The following is a 25,175-nucleotide window of genomic DNA, read 5'->3' on the forward strand; positions in this document are numbered from 1 at the left end:
CTGTTTTTGTCTCTGTAGCCCCAGGGCCTAGCATAGTCTCTGGCACTCTGTACTTAATATATGCTTGTTGAGTGATTATCATAGATACCAGACATCCTCCCAAATAACGCATATATTTAATATTGCCCTGGAGTCAATGCCTCCATTTGTGTTTGCCCCACAGCTGTGCCTCTGTGTTTGGCAGTTTCTGGCGTGGCAGGCCAGAACCCATGAGAGTCTGCTGCTAGGGCCCACTTTTAGGGGGACATCATTTACCTGTATCTCACAAGCTGCCTGAAGGTGGAAGATCTTATAAAATGCTTCCTCAACAGTGTCACCCAGAGCAACCACTCCATGATTTCTTAGCACCAGGATCTGCAGAAAATTAGATTCATAGTTAAAAAATCAAACTCTCCAAATGGCATTGTGAAGCAGAAGACAAAATCTTGTTTTAAAATTTTTGATCAGCTTCCCTCCTTTCTCACTCTAAGGCTTCAGATAACCCTGTCCATTTGCTCCCACCCTGTCTTGGCTCGCAGCACTCTATCCACAATTAAGTTTTCTTAAAAAAAAACCCAAAATTGGACAAAAAAAAATGTATCTGTAAACTAAGGGTTCATGTCTCAGGTTTCTCTGGACAGTAGAGGAGGCATTGAATTTTGGGAGTCTGCTGGGTTTGAAACCTAATTTGTGGGGAAAGACTGCATATTCTAAAGTAGGAAAAGCCCTAAATTGTAAGTGAGAGGACCAGTGTTCCAATCCCTTGGTTTGCCATCAACTAGCTAAAAATCCATTGTCAAGTCTCTTAAGTTGGGCCTCAATTTTTTCATCTGTGAGTGGAGAAGAGTGAGGGAATAGATAGATGCTCACCAAGTTCTATGGATTGGAATGATTATACATATTGTCACTGTTGATATTGGCAGTCTGAAATTTTGTTTGCTCAATAGCTATGTTACTATAGATAATATAATTATCTACATTAATATGGATTGTGTATCTGGGGCAGCAAAGGACCAAAGTTCCAGGAAGAATGTCTAGGACAGGCAGGAGTAAAAAAGAAAAGCCAGAAATGAACCCATTTCAAGGACACGACTCTTTTAGATCCAACATTCCTTTTCCTTCCTAGCTCCCAAGCTTCTCCTGTATGGCTTTCTCAATGATTAGAGAAAGAACACTGAATTTAGAATTTGAGGGTCTGATTTTGATTCTCAGATCTCTGCCTTGTATGATCTTGGAAAGCTGCCTTTGTCTCTTCATCTGTAAAAGGAAGGGCTGGTAGAGATGATCGCTTAGGTCTGTTCTGGCTTTGAGTCATATGATGTCTAGAAGACCTTCAAATTCTAAATCTTGACCTTAATTTCGTGAGTCCATATAAGTATTATCATCCAGCCTAGATCCTCTTCCAGTTCTTATGGCCTGCTATGCAGGAATTTATTCCTGAGCTGAAGCACACCTTCATTTTCTCCTTGTGGCAAGAGTCTGTCTTTTTCCCCTCTGAGGTGAAAGCGCTGGTGCCTTCTGACCTTCAAAGGCTCTTTGTTGCCTACCTAGTAGGAAGGCTCCTTTCTCTCAATTTCTTCACTGATCTTAGAATCTCATTCCATTCAATAATATTCACATTGACATTCAGATATACAGCTGCTCCATGGCGACAGATTCACTAGATATAAAAATTAATTATAAGTTGCATTTCTATTCATTATGAAGGGTTGATATTTATAAAGTTTGGAAGGCTCATTTCTTTCCATACCTGCCCAACCAGCCCACTGGCTCATCCCATTAAGTTTTCTGTTTCCTCGCTAGCAGTTTGTGGTCTTGTGGAAATTAGTGAATAAGTTCTCCGTGCCACATAGCCCGCCTCTTTCCAAAACACACTTCCTTCCGCCTGCCCGTGGTCCAGGAGCTCTTCAGGGCACTTCCTTTGTCGTGAGATCAGGCAAAGGAGCCCTGCGCATTACTCTTTCCATTGCACACTCTCCTTTTTCTCCACTTCCATCAATATTCCCATGCACTGGTCACGGAGGGCAGCCCAGAGGGTTTGGATATTTCTGCTCAGATGTTCATAGAAATCTTGGGGCTGGCACAGACAGGTGACTAATATTGGGTCAAATTGCTTTGCATCTCCTGGTCCATTCTCCAGATAAGCTGCTGCCCAGATAAGCTTGGTGACCATGAGGAACAAATTCAAATATTCCTGCAACCTATGGAATCGTTTGGGTTCATGGAACTGTGAATACAATGTTCATCAATGTTGAATTTGTTTGACCAAGTTTTATTACAAAGTGGAATAGCTTCATTAGTCACAGTGCTAGCTTGCATGTATATAGCACTTTAAGGTTTGCAGTGCTCCTATAATGCATCGTTTCATTTGATCCTCACAACAAAAACAACCCTATAAAGTAGGTGTCATTATCAACCCCATTTTACAGATGAGGACATTGAGACTGAGAAAGGGAAAAGACTTGCCCAGGGGCACCCAGTTAGGCAGAATTTGAATTCAGGTCTTTCAACTAGCCATCCAGTTGTGGCTGTATTCTTTAGAACTGCCCAACATATCTGCTAACAAAGCATAGTCATCAGAGAAAGGTAAAGGAGAAAACAAATGAATGAGGTTGTAATATCCCTAGGGCTTGAGCTGGAAAAGACATTGGGAGGAATTTAATTCAATCCCTGTATTTTATAGATGAGGAAACTAAGACCTAGGGTCTTAAAGTGACTTGCTCAAAGGTAACACAGGAAGTAAGATCAGAAGCAGGATTTGAACCCAGGTCAGATGAAGTGTTGTTTTCATTATATTAAGCTAATTCATTTCTCCTAGTTCTTCTCAACTCAATAAATTGTGCAGAACATGAAAATCTTATAGATTTGTGAAAATAAAATTATGTAGGTGATAATTGCTAATATTTTCAGGGTCATCTTCCCCCCTCCACAAAAATAAAGACACACTTTCTCTAGATTCCTACCTGCCTTCTGACTCAAAGACACTAGGATAAGGAGTCATAGGTTTTGTCAAGTTAAGTATAAATAAATACACACAAACTTCTATTATAGAGTCATTATCTATAATATTCTTTAAGTGTTTGAAGAACTGTCATTGGAAGATGTAGACTTTTCCTGATTGGCCCAGAGGACAAAACTAGGAACAATAAATAAAATACATAAAGAGGAAAATATCGAGTCAATATCTTGAGTCATCTAGGCAGTGCAGTAAATAGAGCATTAGATCTGGATTTAGGAGGATCTGAGTTCAAATTTAGCTGCAGGCATCAAGTGTGATCTTAGACTAGCCACTTAATCTCTATTTGCTTCAGTTTCCTCATCTATGAAAATGAGGATAATATTAACTCATACCTCTCAAAGTCGTTGTGAGGATAAAATGAGATAAAAGTTTGTGAAACACTTTGGAAACCTTAAAGCACTATAAAATGCTAGTTACTAATATTATTATTGATTATAGCCATAATATGCAGAATTTCCTAACTTCCTAGGGTTTGGAAATAAAATTATCTGCGGTGGGTCATATGAATAGAGTTGGAAAGGTTCTTAGACCAAAGAAGAAACTTGATCAAAGTCACATAAATAGTAAGTAGAGTCACACTGGTGAGGTAATGAGCTCCTTGTCATTGGATATGTTCATGCAGTCAGAGAGAGTATAGGCTTTCGTCAAAGATTTTGTAGAGAGGGCTATTCGCTCAACTGGCATGGAATTGAACAAGCTGACCCTTAGAACTCTGAGATTCCATGATTCCATGATCCCTTGGGTTTGTAATATTCAGCACCATTACAGAGAGGCAAAGTAAGGCACTAAATAGTAGAAGTGAGTTGTCTGAGGTCATGCAGGGAGGCCCTTGGGAAAGCTGGGATTAGGAGCTTCTAATCTTGATCTCCAATGGAGGACTCTCTCCCCTCTAAGCTCACCATTTCCCCTCTGACTATGACAATTAAAATTCAGTTACAGCTACAACACAAGGCCCACCCCTGTAATGAGGGCCACCCCAAGAGCCTTCGGCCCCAAGCCAAACCTTGCAGGTGGGTCCAAGGCACTTCTGCAGATTGATCCGATCAGCTTCCTCCTCCATTTCTCCGTTGAAGTCATAGTATACCATGTCCCCCACCAACAGCGCATCATGAGAGATGGGTAGGAGGCCCCACTTCATGGCTGACACCTTTAGTGAGGCAACAAGAAATGGTCACCATCTGTGGTGTGCCGCCATTTTCCCATTTTCCCTCACTTCTGATTTGTAGGGTTAGAACTAATACAAGGAACCAGGGAGTAGAGAATATCAAGGTTATTTCACGCTATATATGCAACATGATACAGAAATGCCTTGGATGGAGTCACTGAGACTCATGCTGTTACAACTGGCTTATTAGACAAACATGGTGAAGCCAAGATGTCCAAGAAGAAGCCACACTATTCATGGTATAGCCTTTATATACATATACACACATATATGCATGTACACACACACAAAAATCAATATATATGTATGTATAACATGCTTATTAAAACTGTATCAAGACACACATAAGACTAATATTAACATTTTAACCTTCCTCCATTATAGTGAGGGGCTATGCAACATTACAGCATCCCTCCTTTTTGCCCTTATTTTTCCTTGTTTTGCCTTTCTTTCTTTCTCTTCCTCCCATCCCTCCAATTTTCCTATGTTCTGTGCCTGTGTATACACAATTGTGTATTCACTTGTGTTCAGTATCAAATCAGGTCTAAATTTTGTTAGCTTAAGCTTTGCTGAGGGACCATCAGCCCAAAAGAGCCACTTGGACCCTGAAGGCTTATACTCTGAAGTAAAGTTAGATGAAGAGAGGATGATAAACCCTTGCCATTAATCTGAATTACCTCCGCCATGGGTTTAGGTTCCATTCAGAGCATAAAGGAGATCTTATGGCTGCTTTAGGAAGTATTCTGTTCCTAAAAGATAATTCCACATTCCTTACCCCTCAGAAACTGAATTCTAATAAGCACAGACAGCATATCTTTATTGGGGGAAAACTGAGGAGGGGAAACTCCTGTCCTTTTGACAGCTTTAATTTCACTTCTTTACTTCAGAGAAGGTGCAGTCAAGACATCCCTTCATCCCTTCACCTCTCTCTCTCTCTCTCTCTCTCTCTCTCTCTCTCTCTCTCTCTCTCTCTCTCTCTCTCAATCCCAAAACAGTACATGGGAAGGTAGGTATAGTCAGACTGCCATTATCTTTTCTAGAAACTAGATTTTTCTCCCTTACTAGCTAGTAATTCAATTCAATCCAATATAATCCAATGAATTTTGTAAAATTAGTAAACATCTCCTCGATTCAAGCTTCCTGTTCTGGGACCTGAAGGAACTCACTTAAGGTCAGTCTCCTGATTATGGAACCTGAAGGAATTCACTTAAGGTCACTCTCTAAGATTATAAATTCTAGAAACGGTGATGACCTTCACTGGGAGAGAAGATTCCTTGCTAGGAGTTTCTGATACCAGTGAAATGACAGGTTCAATTGCTATCTTTTTTTCATGTAAATAGTACTCTGCCAGGTACCAGGGATCCAAAGAAAAACAGAATAAACCAGTCTCTTCCCTCAAGTAGCTTACACTCTTCTGGAAGGATGGACAAGATAGTACCAGTGTCAGGTTTGTATGATGGGGACAAAATGGAAGTTGGAGTATTGGTGTATAGGTGAGGTGATTGTAAGTTCCTTGAGGTCAGTAATTTTGACAGGTCCTTCAAAGAAGCATACTTGTTGGCATTCAACAGATATTTACCAGTGCTCATTCATTGATTGGTTTGATCATGTTTGGAGAAGGGACAAGAAACGATTGCAATTCCTTATTTTCTCTAGATCCTGAAGCCCTGGGTGGGGATCAATTTAGAAAACGGGAATCCATATTTGACAGTAAGTTCTTTGAGAGCAAACTTTGCTTTTTAGCCTTTCCTTATATCTACAGCACTTAGTAAAGTGCCTGGGATATAGCAAGGACTTAATAAATGTTTGTTAGCTTACTGATACACTTTGGGAATTTTGTTTGTTCCTGGACTAATTGAGCCTTAGCTTGGACAGCAAAAATAGGACTAGTGGCCAAGGGTTATGAATGATCCCAATGACCATAACCCATGCTGAGTGAATGGAACTACAATCTGGCTAGCTTGACTTTTTAGCCAAATAAAGAGTCAGGAAATCTCTCTGGGGTCTCCAATCCAGATGGCACTAGCCAGTACTGTTTTAAAGGATGAACTGGTGATTTTATGGTACACATTAGAATGCTGTGTGAAGCAAGGATGTGGTAAATGGCAAACGGGCTATGTTGGGGCTAGAGGCCAACTGGTGACCCACTTACCGCCGCTGTAGCTGGGGTGTGCAGATGGATGATGCATCGCACATCAGGTCTGGCTGCATAAATGGCTGAATGCAAACTGAAGCCTGTGGGATCCACTGGGAAGCTGCTGCTGCCCTTCTCTACCACTTCACCAAGGATATTCACTTTGATCTAAGGAATAGGGCAAGGTGAAGAAGGAACACTTTTAGCAAGGAAAATACCCCTGAAACCATACACACACATTGACAAACACACATATGCACCCATATTATTCCATCTCTACTCTTGATGAGGTACTTCTCGGCAATTCTTTCTCTTTCCTCATTAGTACCTTGAATTTGGGATTTGCTGACTCGGTAATTTCTTGTCCTGTGTCAATGCCTCATTATTGTGTGGGGGTGACACTGACTTCTTAAAAACTCTTCTGAGGGGCAGAGACTTTGGCAGGTCCTATCAAAATGGAAGGGAAAGCTAGGTAGCACATGGATAGAATACCAGGCCTGGATTCAGGAAGACCCATCTTCCTGAGTTCAAATCTAGCCTCAGACACTTACTAGTTGTGTGACCCATAGCAAGACACTTACCCCCATTTGCCTCAGTTTCCTCATCTGTAAAATGAACTGGAGGAGAGAATGGCAAGTCACTCCAGGATCTTTGCCAAGAAAACCCCAAAAGGGATCACAAAGAATCAGAAAATGGCTGAACAACAAAAACTAAATGAAGAGGGTTCTAGTAGGGCCTTCGTAACAGAGCGTGTATCTGTCACTAGAGTGTGCTGACATGCCACCTCCCCTTTTCATGCCTTTAGATCGGCTGACCTCCATGCATGACATATTCCCTCCTCATCACGTTACGGAATCTCTCATTTCCTTTAAGATTCAGAGCAAGCAAAAGCCTCATCAGAAGGTCAGATGTCAGGTGACTGATTAACTTGGCCTCAGCATCAGAGGAAGCCGGTCTCTAATAAAGCCTGGAGGGGCTGAAATCTACCTTGGTGGGAGGCTGAGCCCAAGAATGGAAGGCATGCTGCTTGGAGTGCCCTCTTGTGTTGCTGTGTTGTAATATCACCTTAGTTTTCCTTTTTTTTTTCATTTACTGACTGCAGAGTTGTGAGAAAAGCACTTTGTAAATCTTAAAATATTGTCCTTTCCTTGGGATTAGGCCACGTTCTTTTGGAAATATTTCCTAGAATTCTATGAGTATTCCTAAGAGGATGATGCACCCTCAGAAGTCACCTAAGCCTAATAAGAGAGAGAGAGAGAGAGAGAGAGAGAGAGAGAGAGAGAGAGAGAGAGAGAGAGAGAGAGAGAGAGAGAGAGAGAGAGAGAGAGAGAGAGAGAGAGAGAGAGAGAGAGAGAGAGAGAGAGGAGACAGACAGAGAGAAAGAGAGAGAGAGAGAGGAGAGATAGGAGAGAGAGAGACAGAGAGAGAGAGAGAGAGAGAGAAGAGAGAGAGGAGAGAGAGGAGACAGACAGACAGAGAGGAGAGAGAGGAGACAGACAGACAGACAGACAGAGAGAAAGAGAGAAAGAGAGAGGGAGAGGAGAGAGACAGACAGAGAGAGAGAAAGAGAGAGAGAGAGAGAGAGGAAAGAGAGAGAGGAGAGAGACAGACAGAGAGAGAGAAAGAGAGAGAGGAGAGAGAGAGAGAGAGAGAGAGAGAGAGAGAGAGAGAGAGAGAGAGAGAGAGAGAGAGAGAGAGAGAGAGAGAGAAATGAATTTGGAATGAGAGCACCTGAGTTAAAATTCTACCTCTGCCACTGCTTTCCTGTGTGACTTTGGGAGAATCATAAAAGTGAGAAGCACACTTTGGAACAGGAAAGAAGGAATGAAAGGAAATGTCCATAGAGATAAGGGGCTGTCCCTAGGTGATGCCTGCGCCTCTATGTCCTGCTGAGACTGACATTTCAAGCATGGATGCCACAGCACAATTGAAGGCTCAAGAGAATTTGAACTTAATAGAGTCCAAATTTTCATTGAGAATCCCGTATTTTTCTGGCAACCCTAAGAGATTTTTTCCAATATGATCAGATTACCAGAATCTTGACTAATCTGATTGTTCTGTGCCCTGTGACCCAGGACAGTGAAACAAGGTATCTTTTGGGTGCACCTGATAGATAAATTTGTTAAAGCATGGTTTCTGCTTTCCTAAACTGGGCACAAGGAGGATAATCATGGTATTGGATTAGGACTGGACTCTATTCAAAGGGTTTTGTCTCTAGGGGTTGGAAGGTAGTCATTGAAAATTTATTTCCCTGCTGTTTACCCTGCATATATATTGTAAATAAATCATCACATGATCAGTACTAGTTGAAAGCAAGGAAAGGAAACACATTTATTCAGTGCTTACTGTGTGCTAAGAGCTTTACTAATATTTTTGTATTTGCAGTTAGTGATATTATTTTTTTAATAAACCCTTACCTTCCATCTAAGAATAAATATGGTATATTGGTTCCAAATAGAAGAGCATTAGGGGCTAGGCAATGGGGGTTAAATGACTTGCCCAGGGTCACACAGCTAGGCAGTTTGAACCTAGGTAGGACTTCCTCTTTCTGGGCCTGGCTCTCAATCCATTGAGCCACCCAGATGCCCACCCCCCAGTCAGTGCTATTATTATCCCCCTTTTCCAGTGAAGGAAACTGAGGCAACCAGGGGTTAAGTGACTTGGCCAGGTTCACAAAATTAGTAAGTGTCTGAGGCCCATTTTTACTTCAGATCTTTCTGAATCCAGTTCCAGCTCTCCACCCAATGCCAAGAAAGAGCAAGTAAGAGAATAAAAATGGGGGCTCACATAAAGGATCTAAGTAGATATAAACTACTCTGGCACAAATATATGGAAATAATGCAAGAGGGTATTACAAATAGGAGTTTATGCAGGATATGAGATATCATTGCTATTATTATTATTATTATCTTTGTCAGAGTTCAGTTGGAAATAACTGAATAACAGAGGCAAGTTGCTATTTTGCTGTATTCTATTATACTGAATGTTCTGTGGACTATTGTGCACGATAGCTTTTTGTTACTGAATAAGTGTTTTGGAACATAAGTTCAAATTTTGTAGGCTGACTGAAAGTACTTTCAAGTGTTAAGATGCTCCATTTGAAGGGAATCCACTTTGGAGCACATCTAACAGGATCAGTGGCATGGATTTTTGGTCAGTCTTTACTACTGTTTGGTAAAGTGATGTCTGCTTATTCCAAAAGTATTTTAATAGTTTTTTTACTTATTTGCCAGGTACTCTAAGAATGTCTATCAATCTACATTCTCCATTTTTAGGATGGAAATATTAATCTTTCTTTTGCTGCTACTTATTATGATTATAATTACCATTAAGATTAAACATGTGACTTCATTAGTAAATGAATGAACAGTGAAGAAAATCTTTATCAGTGCAGATAAGCAGTTTCTCAACAATTTCTAGTCTTAGAGAACTCCTTGGTTCACTGAAAACTTATATGATTTGCTCAGGAACACAACCAGTATTTGTCAGAAGTGAAATATGAACCAAGATTTTCCTGACTTTGAGGCTAGCTCTCTTTCCACTATATTGTCTTTCATTATTATTATATTAATTGTGATAGAAATGATAAGATCAGCACAATTGGTAAATTTTTTTCCCTACTTGCTTCAAAGGAAGGTCCTTTCCACATCTGGAAAATCACAAGTAATCCTAGTATTGGCCATCCTTAGTACAAAACATATAGAATATGGGATATCCATGGCTTAATAAATAGCAGATGGTTCTATCCACTCTTCTCTCATCATGTATCTCCTTGAGAGAGAGAGAGAGAGAGAGAGAGAGAGAGAGAGAGAGAGAGAGAGAGAGAGAGAGAGAGGGAGGGAGGGAGAGAGAAAGAGAAAAAGGAAGAAAGAGTGAGAGAAAGAAAGGAAGGGAGAGAGAAAGGAAGGAAGAGTGAGAGAGAAAGAGAGAGAGAAAGAAAGAAGGAAAGAAAGAAAGAGAGAGAAAGAAAGGAAAAGAGAGAAAGGAAGAGAGAAAGGAAGAGAGAAAGGAAAAGAGAGAAAGGAAGAGAGAAAGGGAGACCAAAAGGAAGGAAGAGAGAAAGGGAGACTGAAAGGAAGGAAGAGAGAAAAAGAAAGAGGAAGAAAGGAAGAGAGAAAGAAAGACAGAGAGAGAGAAAGAGAGAAAAGGAAGGAAGGAAGGAAGGAAGGAAGGAAGGAAGGAAGGAAGGAAGGAAGGAAGGAAGGAAGGAAGGAAGGAAGGAAGGAAGACAGATAGAGGGCAGAAGGGAAGAGGTGGAGATAAGGAGGAAGAGTATTCCAGGAATGGCACACAATCAGTAAAAGGAGTATGTTATGAAAAGAACAACAAGGTCTCCGTCACTGAATCATAGATGTAGAGGGGACTAATATATAAGAAGACTGAAAAGTTAGGAGGGGCCAGGGTATGAAGGGCATTAAAAGCCAAATAGAGATTTTACATTTGATCCTGGAGATAATAAAGAGCCATTGGAGTTTATCAAATTGGGGAGTAACATGGTAAGATCTATTTTAGAAAAATCAATTTGACAGAGGATGGGTTGGAGTGGGGAAAGACTTCAGTTACGGAGACCAACCATAAATTCAATTATCATATCTATACAGATGATTCTCAGGTGCATTTGTCCAGTCCAAACTTTTCCCTGGCCTACAGTCTTGACTCTGTAAGTACCTAATGGACATCACAACTTGGAAGCCCCTTATGTTTTAAACTCAACATGCCCAAACCTTCCCTCCTTACTAACTTTCCTATTATTGTTGAGGGTACCACCAAACTCCTGTTGCCTGGGCTCCCAGCCTAGGAGTCATCCTGGGCTCCTCATTGTCTCTCACTCCCCATATCAAATCAGTTGTCAAGTTCTGTCATTTGTACCTTTGTGATATCTCTTGTGTAGATACCTTCGTCACCTCACCTCTAGACTATTACAATAGGCTGCTGGTTGGTTTCTCTGATTCAAAAATAGCATCAATAATTGACTGGTAAAGGGGTTTTCATTTAAAAGCTCTGTGGGGGATGGATAGGCAGGGCAGTGGATCAAGAACCAGGCTTAGAGATGGGAGATCCTGAGTACAAATCTGGTCTCAGACACTTCTTACCTATGTGACCCTGGACAAGTCACTTAACCCCAACTACCTAGCCCTTAGTATCAATTTAAAAGCAGAAAGTAAGAGTTTAAAATAACTAATATATGAAGGTCATGTAGCCTTGGTCACATCTCGAGTTCTTTCTTGATTACATTTTCCTCATTGCCAAGGTGAGGGGGATGAACTAGATGGCCTCTAGGGTCCCTTCAGCTTTCAGATCTATTTAGAGCAAATAATCATTTTTACAAAATTCCATTTTCCTAGAACTTTACAGGAAATGAAAAAAACTGAATACATTCAGGAGGTCAAATGAAAGGATATTTGCGAAATACTCAGTATCTTTCTGAAAAAGTCAAGGTAAAGTTATTAGAAAAAATGCAATGGTAAGTCAATTATCTAATCCTCTAGGAACAAAGCTCTTTCATAACAAAATTGGCCATGGTAAATTGATTTAACTTGATTATCTTCAGTAATCAAGTGTAGCTTTCCAACTCTGCATTGGATGACAACATTCCTGTTAGGCTGCTCAGGAATGAAATCCAGGACAACAAAAATAACTCTCTCTGCCCTCAGTTTCCTCATAAGTAAAATGAGGTTGGATTAGGTGATGCCTAAGGGTTCTTTCAATTCTAAAAGTCCGATTTGATGATTATAGGCTCAACCTGGTTCACTATCCTTTATACCTTTAGTCTTAGTCTCTTCCTGGACCCTTTCAGTGATGGGGGATTCACTACCTCAGAAGTCAGCCTATCCTAATGTGGGATAGTTTTATGTATTGTTAAGGTCTTTCTTATACTGAGTCACAATTTGCCTTTCTTTTATCCTCACCCACTGACCATGGTTCTGCCTTCTTGAGCTACCCAGAATCGACCTAATACCTCTTCCTAAAAGCAAACTGCAACATTTTGTGGACAATAAGCATGACTTCGTTAAGGCCTCCCTTTTTCTGGGCTGAAGAGCACTAAGTCCTTCAAAGATTTTTTTGTGATTTCCAGACCATTCAGCATCCTGGTTTTCTTCCACAAGATTAGCCGTTGATCCTGGTTCATCTTCCAGCTTGTTCACGTCCCTTCTTAAATTGTACTGTCCAGAATTGGAACATGACACTAGAAATGTGGTCTGATCAGGTCAGAAGACAAGGACTATCACCATTCTAATTTCAATTATTAAAATTTAAGATATAATTAGCTTTTGGGCCTGACACATCATTGGCTCATATTGATTTCACAGTCCACTAAGACCATAAAACCCTTTTCACTGACACCTTTGCCTAATCTGTACATATGAACTGTTTCAATTTTAAAGTATTTTGTATTTACCCTTAATTAAGTTTTACCTATCTAGATTTGGCTCATCATTCTAGCCATCTGAGAAGATTCTACATCCCAGCTCTGCCATCTAACATCTATTCCTGCCAATTTCTTGTCATTTGCAGCTCTGATAAACATTAGATCTCTGCTTTTATCCATGTTACTCATAAAGTAGAGAACAGAACAGGCCCTACAGCTTTCACTCAAGGCATTCCTCCAAGCTAACATTGTTGAAATGCTGGTTTTACAGAACGAAAGAAACTGGTAAACAATTGCTTTAAACCTTTCTGAGCCCTCTAATGACCCCAATATCAGGAATGCTCTTTCCATACGTTAAGTACATAACTTTCAGAGAATCTGAGAATTTTTCTGTTTGATTACTTCATCACTTTCAAAGGCTTTTCCCTTGATATGTCAAAGAAACTTTCTTAGAATTCTCTCTTGGGATAATGGGTTTTCTCTTCACTCAGCCTTCTTCCCTCATCTCACGGTCAAACTAGGAATCTATTCTCCTCCAAAGATCTCAGTTGCAAGGATGATTCTCATGGCTTTTAAGAGGCATATCCCAAGCTGGAAAGACTAAGTAAGTCCTGGCATCAGTCTCTTTGTCTAAAGTCTGAGGTCTTGCCTCCCTAAGGGTGAAGTTCCTTGGAAATGACAACCATGAAATGGGAAAAATGTAAAATGGCCTCAGTTGTAGAGAAAGGTAAAGTATGAAAAAAGAGGACAAAAGATGCAAAGAATCACAGTTAATCACCATTCACAAGAATTAGGTACACTGTCAGAATTAATAAGAAATTAGGCTTTATATGGTGACTTTTTCTATAGTGTCAACAACTTTTAAATTTTTTCTTAAAAAAGCCTGGGTGATGCAGTTGGTTAAAGATAAGTCCATTAAATGTAGCCCCTGACAACAAAGGAAATCTGTCAACTCCTATATTAATAAATTCTCTCATTACTATTATTGTTGCTCAAGATCTAATTTCCTTTTCCTTTTTTAAAAAATTGGTTCATGATGTTAGCTTACATTGAACTTACAGTCTACTAAGGTCTTTGGATCTTTTCCATTGAACAATATTGTCTAGCCATGGTTTCTTCAATCTTATCTGACCTATTTAATGATTGGTATATTCTAAGGTGTCTGGGATCTGTTTATACCATATTGGAGCATACATAAAAGGTTCTAGTTTGGGGCAGCTGGGCAGCTCCATGGATTGAGAGCCAGGCCTAGACAGGGAAGGTCCTATATTCAAATGTGGCCTCAGACACTTCCCAGCTGTGTGATCCTGGGGAAGTCACTTAACCCCCCATTGCCTAGCCCTTACCACCCTTCTACCTTAGGACCAATACACAGTATTGATTCTAAGATGGAAGGAAGGGTTTAAAAAATAAAAAGGTTCCTGGAACAACCTCCAGGAAGTGATGCAGAGCGAAAGGAGCAGAACCAGGAAAACATTGTACACAGAGACTGATACATTGTGGTACAATCAAAGGTGATGGACTTCTCCATTAGTATCAATGCAATGTCCCTGAACAATCTGCAGGGATCTAAAAAAATACTACCCACAAGCAGAGGATAAACTGTGGGAGTAAAAACACCGATGAAAAGCAACTGCTTGACTACAGGGTTGGAGGAGATAAGACTGAGGAGAGACTCTAAATGAATACTATAATGCAAATTCCAACAACAGGGAAATGGGTTTGAGTCAAGAACACATGTGATAACCAGTGGAATCATGCATCGGCTATGGGAGAGGGAAAGGGGGGGAGGGGAGGAAAAGAAAATAATCTTTGTTTCCAGTGAATAATGTATGAAAACGACCAAATAAAATAATGTTTAAAAATTTAAAAAAACAAATAAATAAATAAATAAAAAGGTTCTAGTTCCCCTAATCTACTTTTAAAATCGACACAATCTACTTTTAAAAAATCCACAGACCTTGCTTTCCATCTCCACTACTACCACTCAGACCTAGTTTCAAAATTCTGGATAGGGCCTGCTTGCTTGGGACACCCACATGAATTGTTTCATGTGTTGGGGATCACAATCAACATTGAGATCCACGAGAAGCAGTAAAGGTACCCCAATAGACTAGTTTGGATATTGTCGGTATAGTAGCTAGATCAACTGAATATGTTCCTTTGAAATGCCAGACAAGATCAGCAGATAGGGAAGAGGCAGAAGGAATTTTAATTATTATTCCAAAATATCCTCTCACCTGCAATTCATTCCCCTTTTCATTATACCTAAGTTCCACTCATTTTCAAAGTCTAACTAGAGTTGGGCTTTTTCCATGAAGTCTTATTCAATTCAACATTTATTAAGTACTTACTACGTAACAGGCATTGGGAACAAATTTTTTAAAACAAATGATTCCTGTGTTAGATGAACTTAAATTTTACTGCATCTAGAGTTATAGTATGGACAGTAGAAATTTCAAGTAGATACAAGATACATACCCCAGAAGGTCATAAACATCAGAGTTGGGCAATGAACCTGTATCCTCTGACTCCAAAACTAGTGCTTTTTCCACTGAACCACACTACCTTCCTCAGTCAGGTTCACATTTTGGCTCTCCTAATTACTATGTTTATAACCCTCTTAGTTCCTCAATTTCCTCATCTGTGAAGTAAAGGGGTTGAACTAATGACTTCTATGAAGCTCTGAATCTATGTTTTTGTGATCTTATAATCCTAAAAGTGAGCAATGATATTGGAAAGGTAAGGTGGTATAGTGGAATCAATTCTTTTATGTGAAAGCATTTATTAAGCTACTACTATGTGCAAGCACTGTTCCAGGCACTGAGGATACAAAGAAAAAAATAAACACAGCCTTCGCTTAAAGAATTTGCATTTCCTCAGGAGAGACGTAGAATATATATATGTGTGTATGCGTTTATACACACATAAACATACAAAAAATAATTCAAAGTGATGGGGAGAAAAGAATACATTAGAATTTGGGAAGATAAGGAAAGAAAATGGTGCTTTAGTTGAATCTGGTAGAAATCTAGGGATTCCAAGGTAAATCACACGCCTGGCCCTCAGTTTCTACATCTGACAAATTAATTGAGGAGAACTAGGTAGCACAGTGGATAGAGTGCCAGGCCAGGAGTCAGGAGAACCCAAGTTCAAATCTGGAGTCCAATACTTCCTAGCTGTGTGACCCAGGACAAATCACTTAACTCTAATTGTCTAGCCCTCGCTGCTTTTCTGTCCTAGAATTAAGACAGAAGGTAAGGGTTTTAAAAGACAACCTCCATCATCTCTCCTAATCTAAATAATTTCATGATTTTATGTTCTTAGAAGTATCTAGAACCCCAGAATCTTATCTTGGGTTTTTGACTCTGGCGCCCCATGTCAGTGGAGTGGCATCTAGTAAATGCCTCCTGTGCTCCAGGCACTATGCTAAGTGCTGGAGATACACAGAAAGGCAAAAGACAGTCCCTGCCCTGGAGGAGCAGCTCACAGTCTAAAGGTGGAGACCTCATGCAAAGAATTATGTACAAACAAGAAACACGTATATATGCATGTATCTTTATCATATTTGGTAAAGATCATACATGCACATATATGTCTCTTCATCATATATTTATATAAGATATACACATTTGTATATTTATGTATCTATATATGCATATGTATATCTTTAGAAAATCTCTATATATTATGTATATGCATCTTTATCATGTTTATATAAAATATAAATGTACATATATGTATCTTCATTGTATATTTATACATATATACATGCATATATTTTATTATATACATAAATATATGTGTTTGTTTATAGATAATATATGTACATGTGTGTCATATATATGTGTCTTTAACCATATATTTATATGTACATATTTACACATGTATCATAGAGATAAATATTGGGGGTACTTTGCAGGGAAGTCACTAAAGAACTCTGGGAAAATCTTCCAAGCAAAGGTAGGCTATTTAGCCGAGTCTTGATGGAAGTCAGGAAAGTCAAGAGGCAAAAGTCAGGATGTAGCATATCCCAGGCATGGTGGGCAGTCAGTGAGAATCCCCAGCCTTAGCAGATGGAGATGTTAGGAGAAAAACAGAAAGTAGGATTTGGTCCCTGGCTCCAGAAGATGTGGAGGAGAATGAGGTATAAGAAGACTGGAAAGTCAGGAAAGGGCCAACTTATGAAGGACTTTGAAAGCCAAACAGAGGATTGAATATCTGATCCTTGAGGCAATGGGGAGCCATTGAGGTTTACTGGAGAGGGGAGTGATGATGAAATTGATTGCTAAGTAGAGGATGGACAGGAGTGAGGAAAGGCTTGAGTCTGGGAGACCAATCACTAGGCTGATTAGAGACATTAAATTAAAAGGAATGTTATGAGTAAGAACTATATTATATGTCGATTTGGAGGCGTAGGGTAATTACTAATTACTAATACTTAATGGTGTTGAACTCTAAAGATGGAGGGATAGTTCCTGCTTCTTTTTTTTAAACCCTTTACCTTCTATCTTGGAAAGTATACTAAGTACCCATTCTAAGACAGAAGAAATGATAAGGACCATACAATTGGGGTTAAGTGACACTTGCCCAAAGTCTCCTAGCTAGCTAGGAAGTGTCTGAGGCTACATTTGAACCCAGGACTTCCTGTTTCCAGGTCTAGCTCTCAACCCACTGAGCATGCTTCTTTCTTAACAAGGACTGACAGTGAAGGGAGGGAGTGTGGAATGACGGAACAGTACTCACCAGACTGGAAGCTGTGACTTCGCTGCAGGAGAGGCCTTTGGGGCTGATCAGGAAGTGATCCTGCTCTTTGGAAACTCTCAGCTGAAGGAAAGACACAGAAGTTTAAGGGAAAACTCTGGGGTAGGGCTAACTGGTATATTCCCATGAGCACCCTACTTTCTGCTTTCTCCTGAAAAAGTGTCTTCAGTTTTTGAACTGGGTATTTGCCTGGTACCTTTCTCTCCTGCCCCCACCACTTTACACTTAGCATCTCAAACAACTTCACCTTCTGTATTCTCTTGGGAGGGAAGAAGAGGTGGAGGAGATTTGCACTCTCAGAAACTGGGGAAATCTAAGCACAAAGAAAGGAAAGGACTCAACTGGTGGATGGAGGGAGGAGCTGAGAATAAAAGTGCTCTTAAGAGAGAGGAGAGCCCTTTGGCTAAATCTGCATGGGATGGTGATGGTAGATAGACTTCAGGGAAGGCCAAAGAACCTTTAGGTTGGTACCCTGCCAAGAGTTGGAGAATCTCTGGGTGGGAATTGCGGGGTTATTATTTGAGCTCCCACACCACCCCGAGTTGCTTTCCCATCACTTCCCCCTTTCTCCTCACCGTGACGTAGGTGTCGCTCAGTTGGGCCCATCCGTATAAGTCTAAGAGTCGGTAGACACTGCCGATCTTACAGCGCATGAGCCGTTCCCCTTTGGCCAAGTTCGGCAAGTCAGCACTGTGGAGGTCGTTGATGGGGGTCATCATGGAGAGATCTATGGAGGGGCAGGGGAGTGGGGGAGCAGAGCTGATACCCCAGGATCAGGCAACCTGGCCATTGGGTTCCTCACTCCTTCCCTGCCCTTCCCAGGGTCAAAACTCTTCCTGCCACTCCAGGAATAGAGACTTTACATGGGTTAAGCAATGGAACAGGGATAGGACCTGTGATTTTAATGGTACAGGGAAACCTTTGGTGAGGAAACTTCTTTTACCAATGTAGGTAGGGACAATTTCTACAACTACTTATCTAGATGAGCACTGAGAAGTTAAATAACTTGTCCAGAATCATAGACCCAGTCTGGGCCAGAGGAAGGACTTGAAATAAGGTCCTCTGGGCTTTAAGGCCAGTTCTCCATCTACTACTCTATGCTCCCCCTCTTTGGGAACGGTGGCAGTTTCTTATAATCCTGTCAATTTAGAGCTCTTCCTACAAGATTATTTTTTCTGTACAGGATAATGGGGAGAATGAGGATCAGAGGAAGTTAAGTAACTTACTCTCAAGTCACATAAATAACCTAATGTTGATTCCTAGTCTATTGTACTAATTCTTGGGCTACACTTCCTGTTGAATGCTATCCACTGGGGTTGGTCTGCCGAGGATAAGAAGACAAGCATTTGTTGATCATCTAACATGTATCATGCAATGCATTAGGTTCTGGGATACAAAGACATAAAACAAATAGGTGTTGACCTTAGGGACCTTACATACTATAGGGTAAGATAACATGTATCCATGAGTATGTACAAAAGAAGCGCCTCTGAGATATACACAAATAAATATTGTTATTTGACTCAGCATGGTAGAGTGAATGGAAAGCCAGACTCAGAACCAGGAAAACCTGGACTCTCGAGTCCTTCCTCTACATACAGGCTGTGTGACCCTGGGCAAGTCAGTTACTTTTCAGTGTCCTAGGAAACCCTATGACTAAAAGTTTCAGAGAAGATACCAATGAGCCATGATAGAGAGAATTTCCTCACCAGAGAGATTTTTGGACCAATAAATCTTAGGCCCAGCCCCTATGCCTGCTATAAGATTCATAATTCATAATGCTTCATTCTTGGAGACAGATTTTTTTAAAAGTAAAGAATATTGGGAGTGGAGGAAGAAGGTTTGGTGACATAAGTAATATCTTTGAACTTACAACTGGCATATTTGTAGATCATAGAATCTTGGGGTTGGAAGGAATCTTATGGTCATCTAGTCTATCCCAAACCTAACTGGGAAGGGACCCCTAATCAGGAATTCCTTCTATGGTATACCTGACTAACGGTCAGACAAGAAATCAAGTTGCATTGCTCCTTAGCTCACTGTGAGAATTAAGAAGGCTGATGGTTCAAGGATACAACAGTATGACTACCCTCAGAAACTGGGCAGAAAGACTAATCTATTGCTTCTCCTTTCTTATCAAAAATAGCAAATATTATTCCTTACTAATAAGACCAGAATAAATACAGCATTAAATTGATCCCTAAACCCTAGCATTTCCAAGTATACCAGAGTAGCATGATGATGTCAAGAGAGTATCACCATATTTAAGATATAGTAAAATTAGTGTATAAATTCATTATACTAGGAGCTAGGTTCTTTCTGAAAGCCACCCCCCTCATCTCCCCCAATATCAGCATCATAACTGGCATGCATCAGGCTTTTCCCATGGGTCCCTTCCTTGGATCCACCCACACCCCAGACTGAAGAAGAAAATTACCCAGTAGGCATTTCAACAGCAGCCACAGAGACCAAGCAAAGGGATAATAGCTCTGAGGTTGCAATTCCCACCAGGCCCATTAGCCCGGCCTCACCCAGTTTGGTAACCTGGCAACAGCTGCCGACTGTGCCCTCTCCTCCATCCCCCACCCCCAGCTCTCTCTGCCCACGTACTGAGAGGAGAAGTTGGAAAGACCGAATGGGAGGTGCTGGCCATGAAGTCCGCGATCTGCCGGAGGGCCCAGATGTTCGAAGAATTGTTTCCTTTCTTCATCTGCTCCTGGATGAGGCTCTCCAGCTCCTCCCTGAAAGACTGAACAAGGATCCCATGGCTCTTGGAGGGGCCCTTCCTTCACAAATTATTCAAGTTCCCCGGGCTTCCACACTTCTTCCCCTCAGCCAAGGGCCCTTGCAATGGCGGCCAAAGATCCCTACCCTGCTTTTTTTGAGGAGTCGAGCAAAACAGTAGAGAGCACCTTAGTCAGTCAGATCCTAGACTGTCTGACCCTTCCCAGCTTGCTGGGATCCAAAGATAGTTCCATTTTCTCTCTAGGAGAGCTTCTCTAAATTGCTCTGGTTGGGACACAGGGAGAAGACTCCAAGGACACTTACTCCCTGACTCTGTGTGTGACTCAGATTCACTGTTCTAAGAAGTTATATGACTGATTCAGTGAATAAATAGTCTTACGTATGTAAAAGAATAGAAGTTAGAAAGGAACTTCTATTCTTCTGTATATCTTCTAGCTCAATTCTTTCGTCTTATAGATATGGTAACTGAGGCCAGGGAAAGTCAATGAGGTTTATTGTTTAAAAAAAAAAAAACCTTTACCTTCTGTCTTAGAACCAATACTGTATATTGGTTCCAAGGCAGTAGGGCTGAAAGGGCTAAGCAATGAAGGTTAAGTGACTTTCCCAGGGTCACACAACTAAGAAGTATCTGAGGTCAAATTTGAACCTAGATCCTCCCATCTCTAGGCTTAGCTCTCAATCCACTGAGCAACCTACTTGCCCCTGAAAGGAGGTGACCTTTTTGCTAATATATTTTATTGGTGGCAAATTAAGATTCAAACCCAGACCTCATAATTCCACATCCAATACTCTTGCCACTACATGGGTCTAGAACCCAGGTAATGTGAAAGATAATTAGCTCTTATAATAAAGAATTCCTTTTCTTTTTCTTCCAAAGAAGGAAAATACTTTTGTAATTAACCTTACCCAGGGCTTTACTTTTCTGGGCCTCAGTTTCCTTAACTATAAAGTTAGGGGATTGGACTAGATGAGCTCTAAAATCCCTTACAACTTTAATATTCTCTGATTCTATGCCTGGTTGTTCACCCTACCAGGTCATAATCAAGATATCACATTTTTGTTCTAACTCTCTGACCCAAATTTCTGCACTCTGAGGTTTTTCAGGGTTAAGGCTTGTAGCAGTCTGGGCAGGTACTATGGTAGTGTAGAGGTTTAACTCATGCTACTCCAGTTCCACTAGTATTTTGGCCCATAATACCTAGCTCACCAGTTATAAGGCTGCAAAAACAAAAGTTCAAGTTCCTAGAATCTCTGAGTTGAAAGACACTAAGTCCAGCCCTGTGAGAATGAGAACCTTAAGGATCGCCAGTGATGGCAAGCTTATTATCCTTTATTAGACTCCTGATCATTGGGCATAAATAGTCACCTTCTCTGGCCGAGGGGATAATGTTCTATTATAAATTTAAGGTAGGAGTGTGAAAAAAACCCAACTTTCCAAATAAAGACAACCCAGGAATCAGTCCTTTCTCTGTCCCTTAGTCATTACACACATCTCCTGCTCCATCTGCGACTGGACCCGGGAATAGATCCCACTTACAGGGCTCTGAAGGATCATAGTGACCCTCTTCTTCTGCTCCATCATGTTGAAATCCTGTCGGAGGTCAGCTGCCATGTTTCGAAGGCGCATATATTCAGGGTCGTCTTCTGAGAATCGGTCAAAGTAGCGCTGGCCCTGGGGAGGTGGAGGGGAGGTGGCCTCAGTGGCCTCGGTGGCCTCAGCAGCACTTTCTTCACTCATTGTCCTGGGAGTCTACAGCTCACTCTCAGGATCCTAAAAGCAGAGAGAGGGATACAAATGGAAGTTACTGAAGTCTGTATTCTAGTGAATGATCCCTAACACAAAGGAGTCGGGTACCCAGCAACCCCTTTCCTCTCATTTGAACTCGTGGCATTCTTGGGGAGGTATAAGGCCACGGCCTTCCAAACAGGGTCTAGCCCAGGACAAATCCTTCTAGCTGTCTCACTAGCATTTGTCAATGTGCGACATAAGATTCAAGTGAACATCAAAGGCAGTGGGATAGAGTGCAGAGAGTATTGGACTTAGAGATGGAGGTCTTGGGTTCAAAAATCCTCATTTTCTCTTTTAAGAGCTTGGCTAGGCACCATCACAATCTCTCTGAGTGGCAATCTCTTATCTGAAAAATGGAATTAGCAATACCTGTTGCCCTCACTTCACAGGGTTGCTAGAAGACTTAAAAGAGACACTATATTTTGTATATTGTAAAGTGCTATAAACCTACATATGAGATATCATCAAAGGAAGACCTACAAGAGGAAAAAGAAGTAAAAAAGGGTATTTGCAATCAGAAGAAGAGACGACTCCCTCTACACGTCTCAGTGAGGGGGAATAGTTAGAGGCTAATTGTTTTAGGTGTTGCCTTCTCTTCTTTTATTAACTACACCTGGGTCGCCATTTATCTATACTGCCCACTAACTATGGGGCCCTGGAGAAGTATTAGTGGAAGCATCTGTTCAATCAACTCAGAAGCTATGTTCTCAAAGGACCTTTTTTGGACAGTTTCTGAGATGGAAAGAAGGCACTGAGGTTTATAGTTCCAAAGTTATCATTTACCTTGAATACATGTTTTTTCTCATTCTTTTGCCTTGTTGGCAGATTTTTGCATGTTCCTACTCTCTTCCCATAGATATCTACTGTATCTTGGGAAAGTGGGACCCAAGATGTGGATTATAATATTTTTATTATTTAAACAATGTGATATTGTCTTTTTTGCCTTATTATTAAGAAAATCATTATATTGAAGACCTAAAAGTACTGTTATTGTGGGTGATTTCTCTAAACAGAAACCAACTTGTTGGGGGATCTAGAGTTAACATGGTGAATAGGGGGACTATATTCATATTATAAACAACAGAGTGACCCCAATGACTGAGATTATTTAAGTATTGCCTCACATTGGTGATGTTTCTCTGGGAACCTCAGCCTGCCTGAGAGAAAATATAGTAATCAAGTCAGCACAGAGAGTATTTGTCTGTACACTCTGTGTGAGGGAGGGGTTTGGGCCTGTATGGGATTAGTATACATATTAAAAATGAAAATGAATTTCCAAATTAAAATAAATAAATAAATTTAAAAATGAAAATGTATGTATATACATATGCATATATAAACACAATACGTATCATACACTGTTATTTCAGTATGAAAAAGCCAAATAGTTTCTATTTTGCTCCCCAATTCTTTTTTATGGGATGCATTTTTATGCTCCCAGGCTCCCCTGGATGAATATTTATGGATTGTCAATATATTTCAACTCCTAAGGTGTTCTGTGGACAAATTAATTTTGGAAATAATTAGATAAGATGATCTTTCCAGTCCCTTTCTTTCTTTTTTTTTTCTAAAACCCTTACCTTTCACCTTAGAATCAATACTATGTATTGGTTCCAAGGCAGAAGAGAGGTAAAGACTAGGCAATGGGGGTTAAGTGACTTGCGCTGGGTCACATAGCTAGAAAGTGTCTGAAACCAGATTTGAACCTAGGACCTCCCGTCTCTAGGCCTGGCTTTCAATCAATGGATCTACCCAGTTGCCCCCTCTCTAGTTCCCTTCTGATAAGACTGATTATAAGCAGTTTGTATTAATGGAATCCCAGAAATAGTTGTGGGGCATGTAAAATGTGAAGAGATATTGCATTTTGTATATTGTAAAGTGGTATATACTTATGCATAAAATGCATCAAAGGCTAACTTGGAAAAAAAAGTATAAAGGACACAGGCAGTAGGGATTGTGGGTAGTTCCAAATTTAAGTGATTGGGCAAAGAGACCAATGACTTCCAGAGAGGACCCAGATGCCCCAAATGGACCAATATGCTAAGATGCTCTAGAAGGGTAGACCTCTACTGACAGCGCTATTATTCTTTCATATTGATTCTATCGCAGGACTGAAGCCTCTTACCCAATCTAAGCCTCAGTGTTTTTAATTATAAAATAAGGAGGGTGGACTGTTACTGTCTAATATTCTGTAAGTTTATGAGTTCGTAATATGTTTGCATTTTATCGATGAGTCTTCTACATATTTCCAGTCATTTAGGTTGGCAACCTTGGTGTTTTTCTTGACTCTTCACTTTTCCCTAGTCATTTATCCAATTAAGTGCCAGTTTGGGCATTTCTCCTCACTTACATTTCTTGTAGTTGTCCCCTTCTCTCTAGTCACATGGACATCTCTGTACTTCAGGCCCTTTTTACCTCTCGTCTTCTATTGTAATAGCCTTCTACATGGACTCCTTGTCTCAATTCTCTCCCCATCTCCAAAATATCTTCCACACAGCTGCCAAAATGATTTTCCTAAAGCCCAGGTCTGACCATGTTATTCCCCGACACAGTAAACTCCAGTGGTTTCCTAATGCCTCTAGGTTCAAACATAAGTTCCTCTGTTTGTTCCTTAAAGCCCTTACCTGAGTCCAACCTAACTCTCCAGTCTTAGACATCCTTCCTTTTCTACATTCTGCATTCCAGCCTAAATGGCCTTCTTGATGTTCCTCTCATATGGCAGTTCCATCTCTATGCCTTTCTGTGGACTGACCCCCATATGCCTGAAATATGCATTCCCATCTCACCTCTACCTCTTAAAAACCATAGAAAGTTTTAAAAAAACCAGAGCAAGCATCACCTTATCTACATGTAGCTGGGAGGCTTAGCTAACATGCCGGATGATAGTCAATACTCGATAAAATTTTGACAGGCAAGAACATTGGATAAAATCAAAGGTGAAATTAATAAGAATAAATGTGAAGTCTTATACTTGAGTTCCAAAAAATTATCTTCCCAATTACAATATGGAGGGGCAGGTCTAGGCAGCAGTCCATCTGAAAAAAAAAAATCTAGGGGATTTTAGTGGAATGCAAGCTCAATATGAGTAAATCCCATGTAGAATGGAAGTCAAGACAACCTATACTAGAGATATGGCCTCAGATGCTTCCTAGCTGTGTGACCTTGGGCAAGTCACTTAACCCCCATTGACTAGCTCTTACCGTTCTTCTG

The 25,175-nt window shown here is 40.5% G+C and overlaps 1 protein-coding gene across 4 annotated transcripts in view; it reads right to left on the reverse strand.

Annotated features, from left to right (window-relative positions):
- ADD2 (adducin 2) overlaps positions 1 to 25,175 on the reverse strand; it is a 177,589-nt gene that overhangs the window by 45,361 nt on the left and 107,053 nt on the right. For 3 of the 4 annotated variants that reach the window (XM_007476305.3, XM_007476306.3, XM_007476307.3), the window contains 7 exons: positions 21,714 to 21,947; positions 20,042 to 20,180; positions 18,007 to 18,158; positions 17,414 to 17,494; positions 6,316 to 6,465; positions 4,002 to 4,145; positions 256 to 354 (listed from right to left, as the gene is read on the reverse strand). In XM_007476305.3, coding sequence (XP_007476367.1) covers positions 256 to 354; positions 4,002 to 4,145; positions 6,316 to 6,465; positions 17,414 to 17,494; positions 18,007 to 18,158; positions 20,042 to 20,180; positions 21,714 to 21,914 — 966 coding nt within the window. In that variant the 5' untranslated portion in view covers positions 21,915 to 21,947. Of the gene's footprint in view, positions 1 to 255; positions 355 to 4,001; positions 4,146 to 6,315; positions 6,466 to 17,413; positions 17,495 to 18,006; positions 18,159 to 20,041; positions 20,181 to 21,713; positions 21,948 to 22,334; positions 22,516 to 25,175 lie in introns of those variants that run through there. The other variant, XM_001381730.4, reaches the window with a different exon arrangement.

This window comes from Monodelphis domestica, chromosome 1 (assembly GCF_027887165.1).
Source record: "Monodelphis domestica isolate mMonDom1 chromosome 1, mMonDom1.pri, whole genome shotgun sequence".
In the NCBI taxonomy this organism is placed as follows: Eukaryota; Metazoa; Chordata; class Mammalia; order Didelphimorphia; family Didelphidae; genus Monodelphis; species Monodelphis domestica.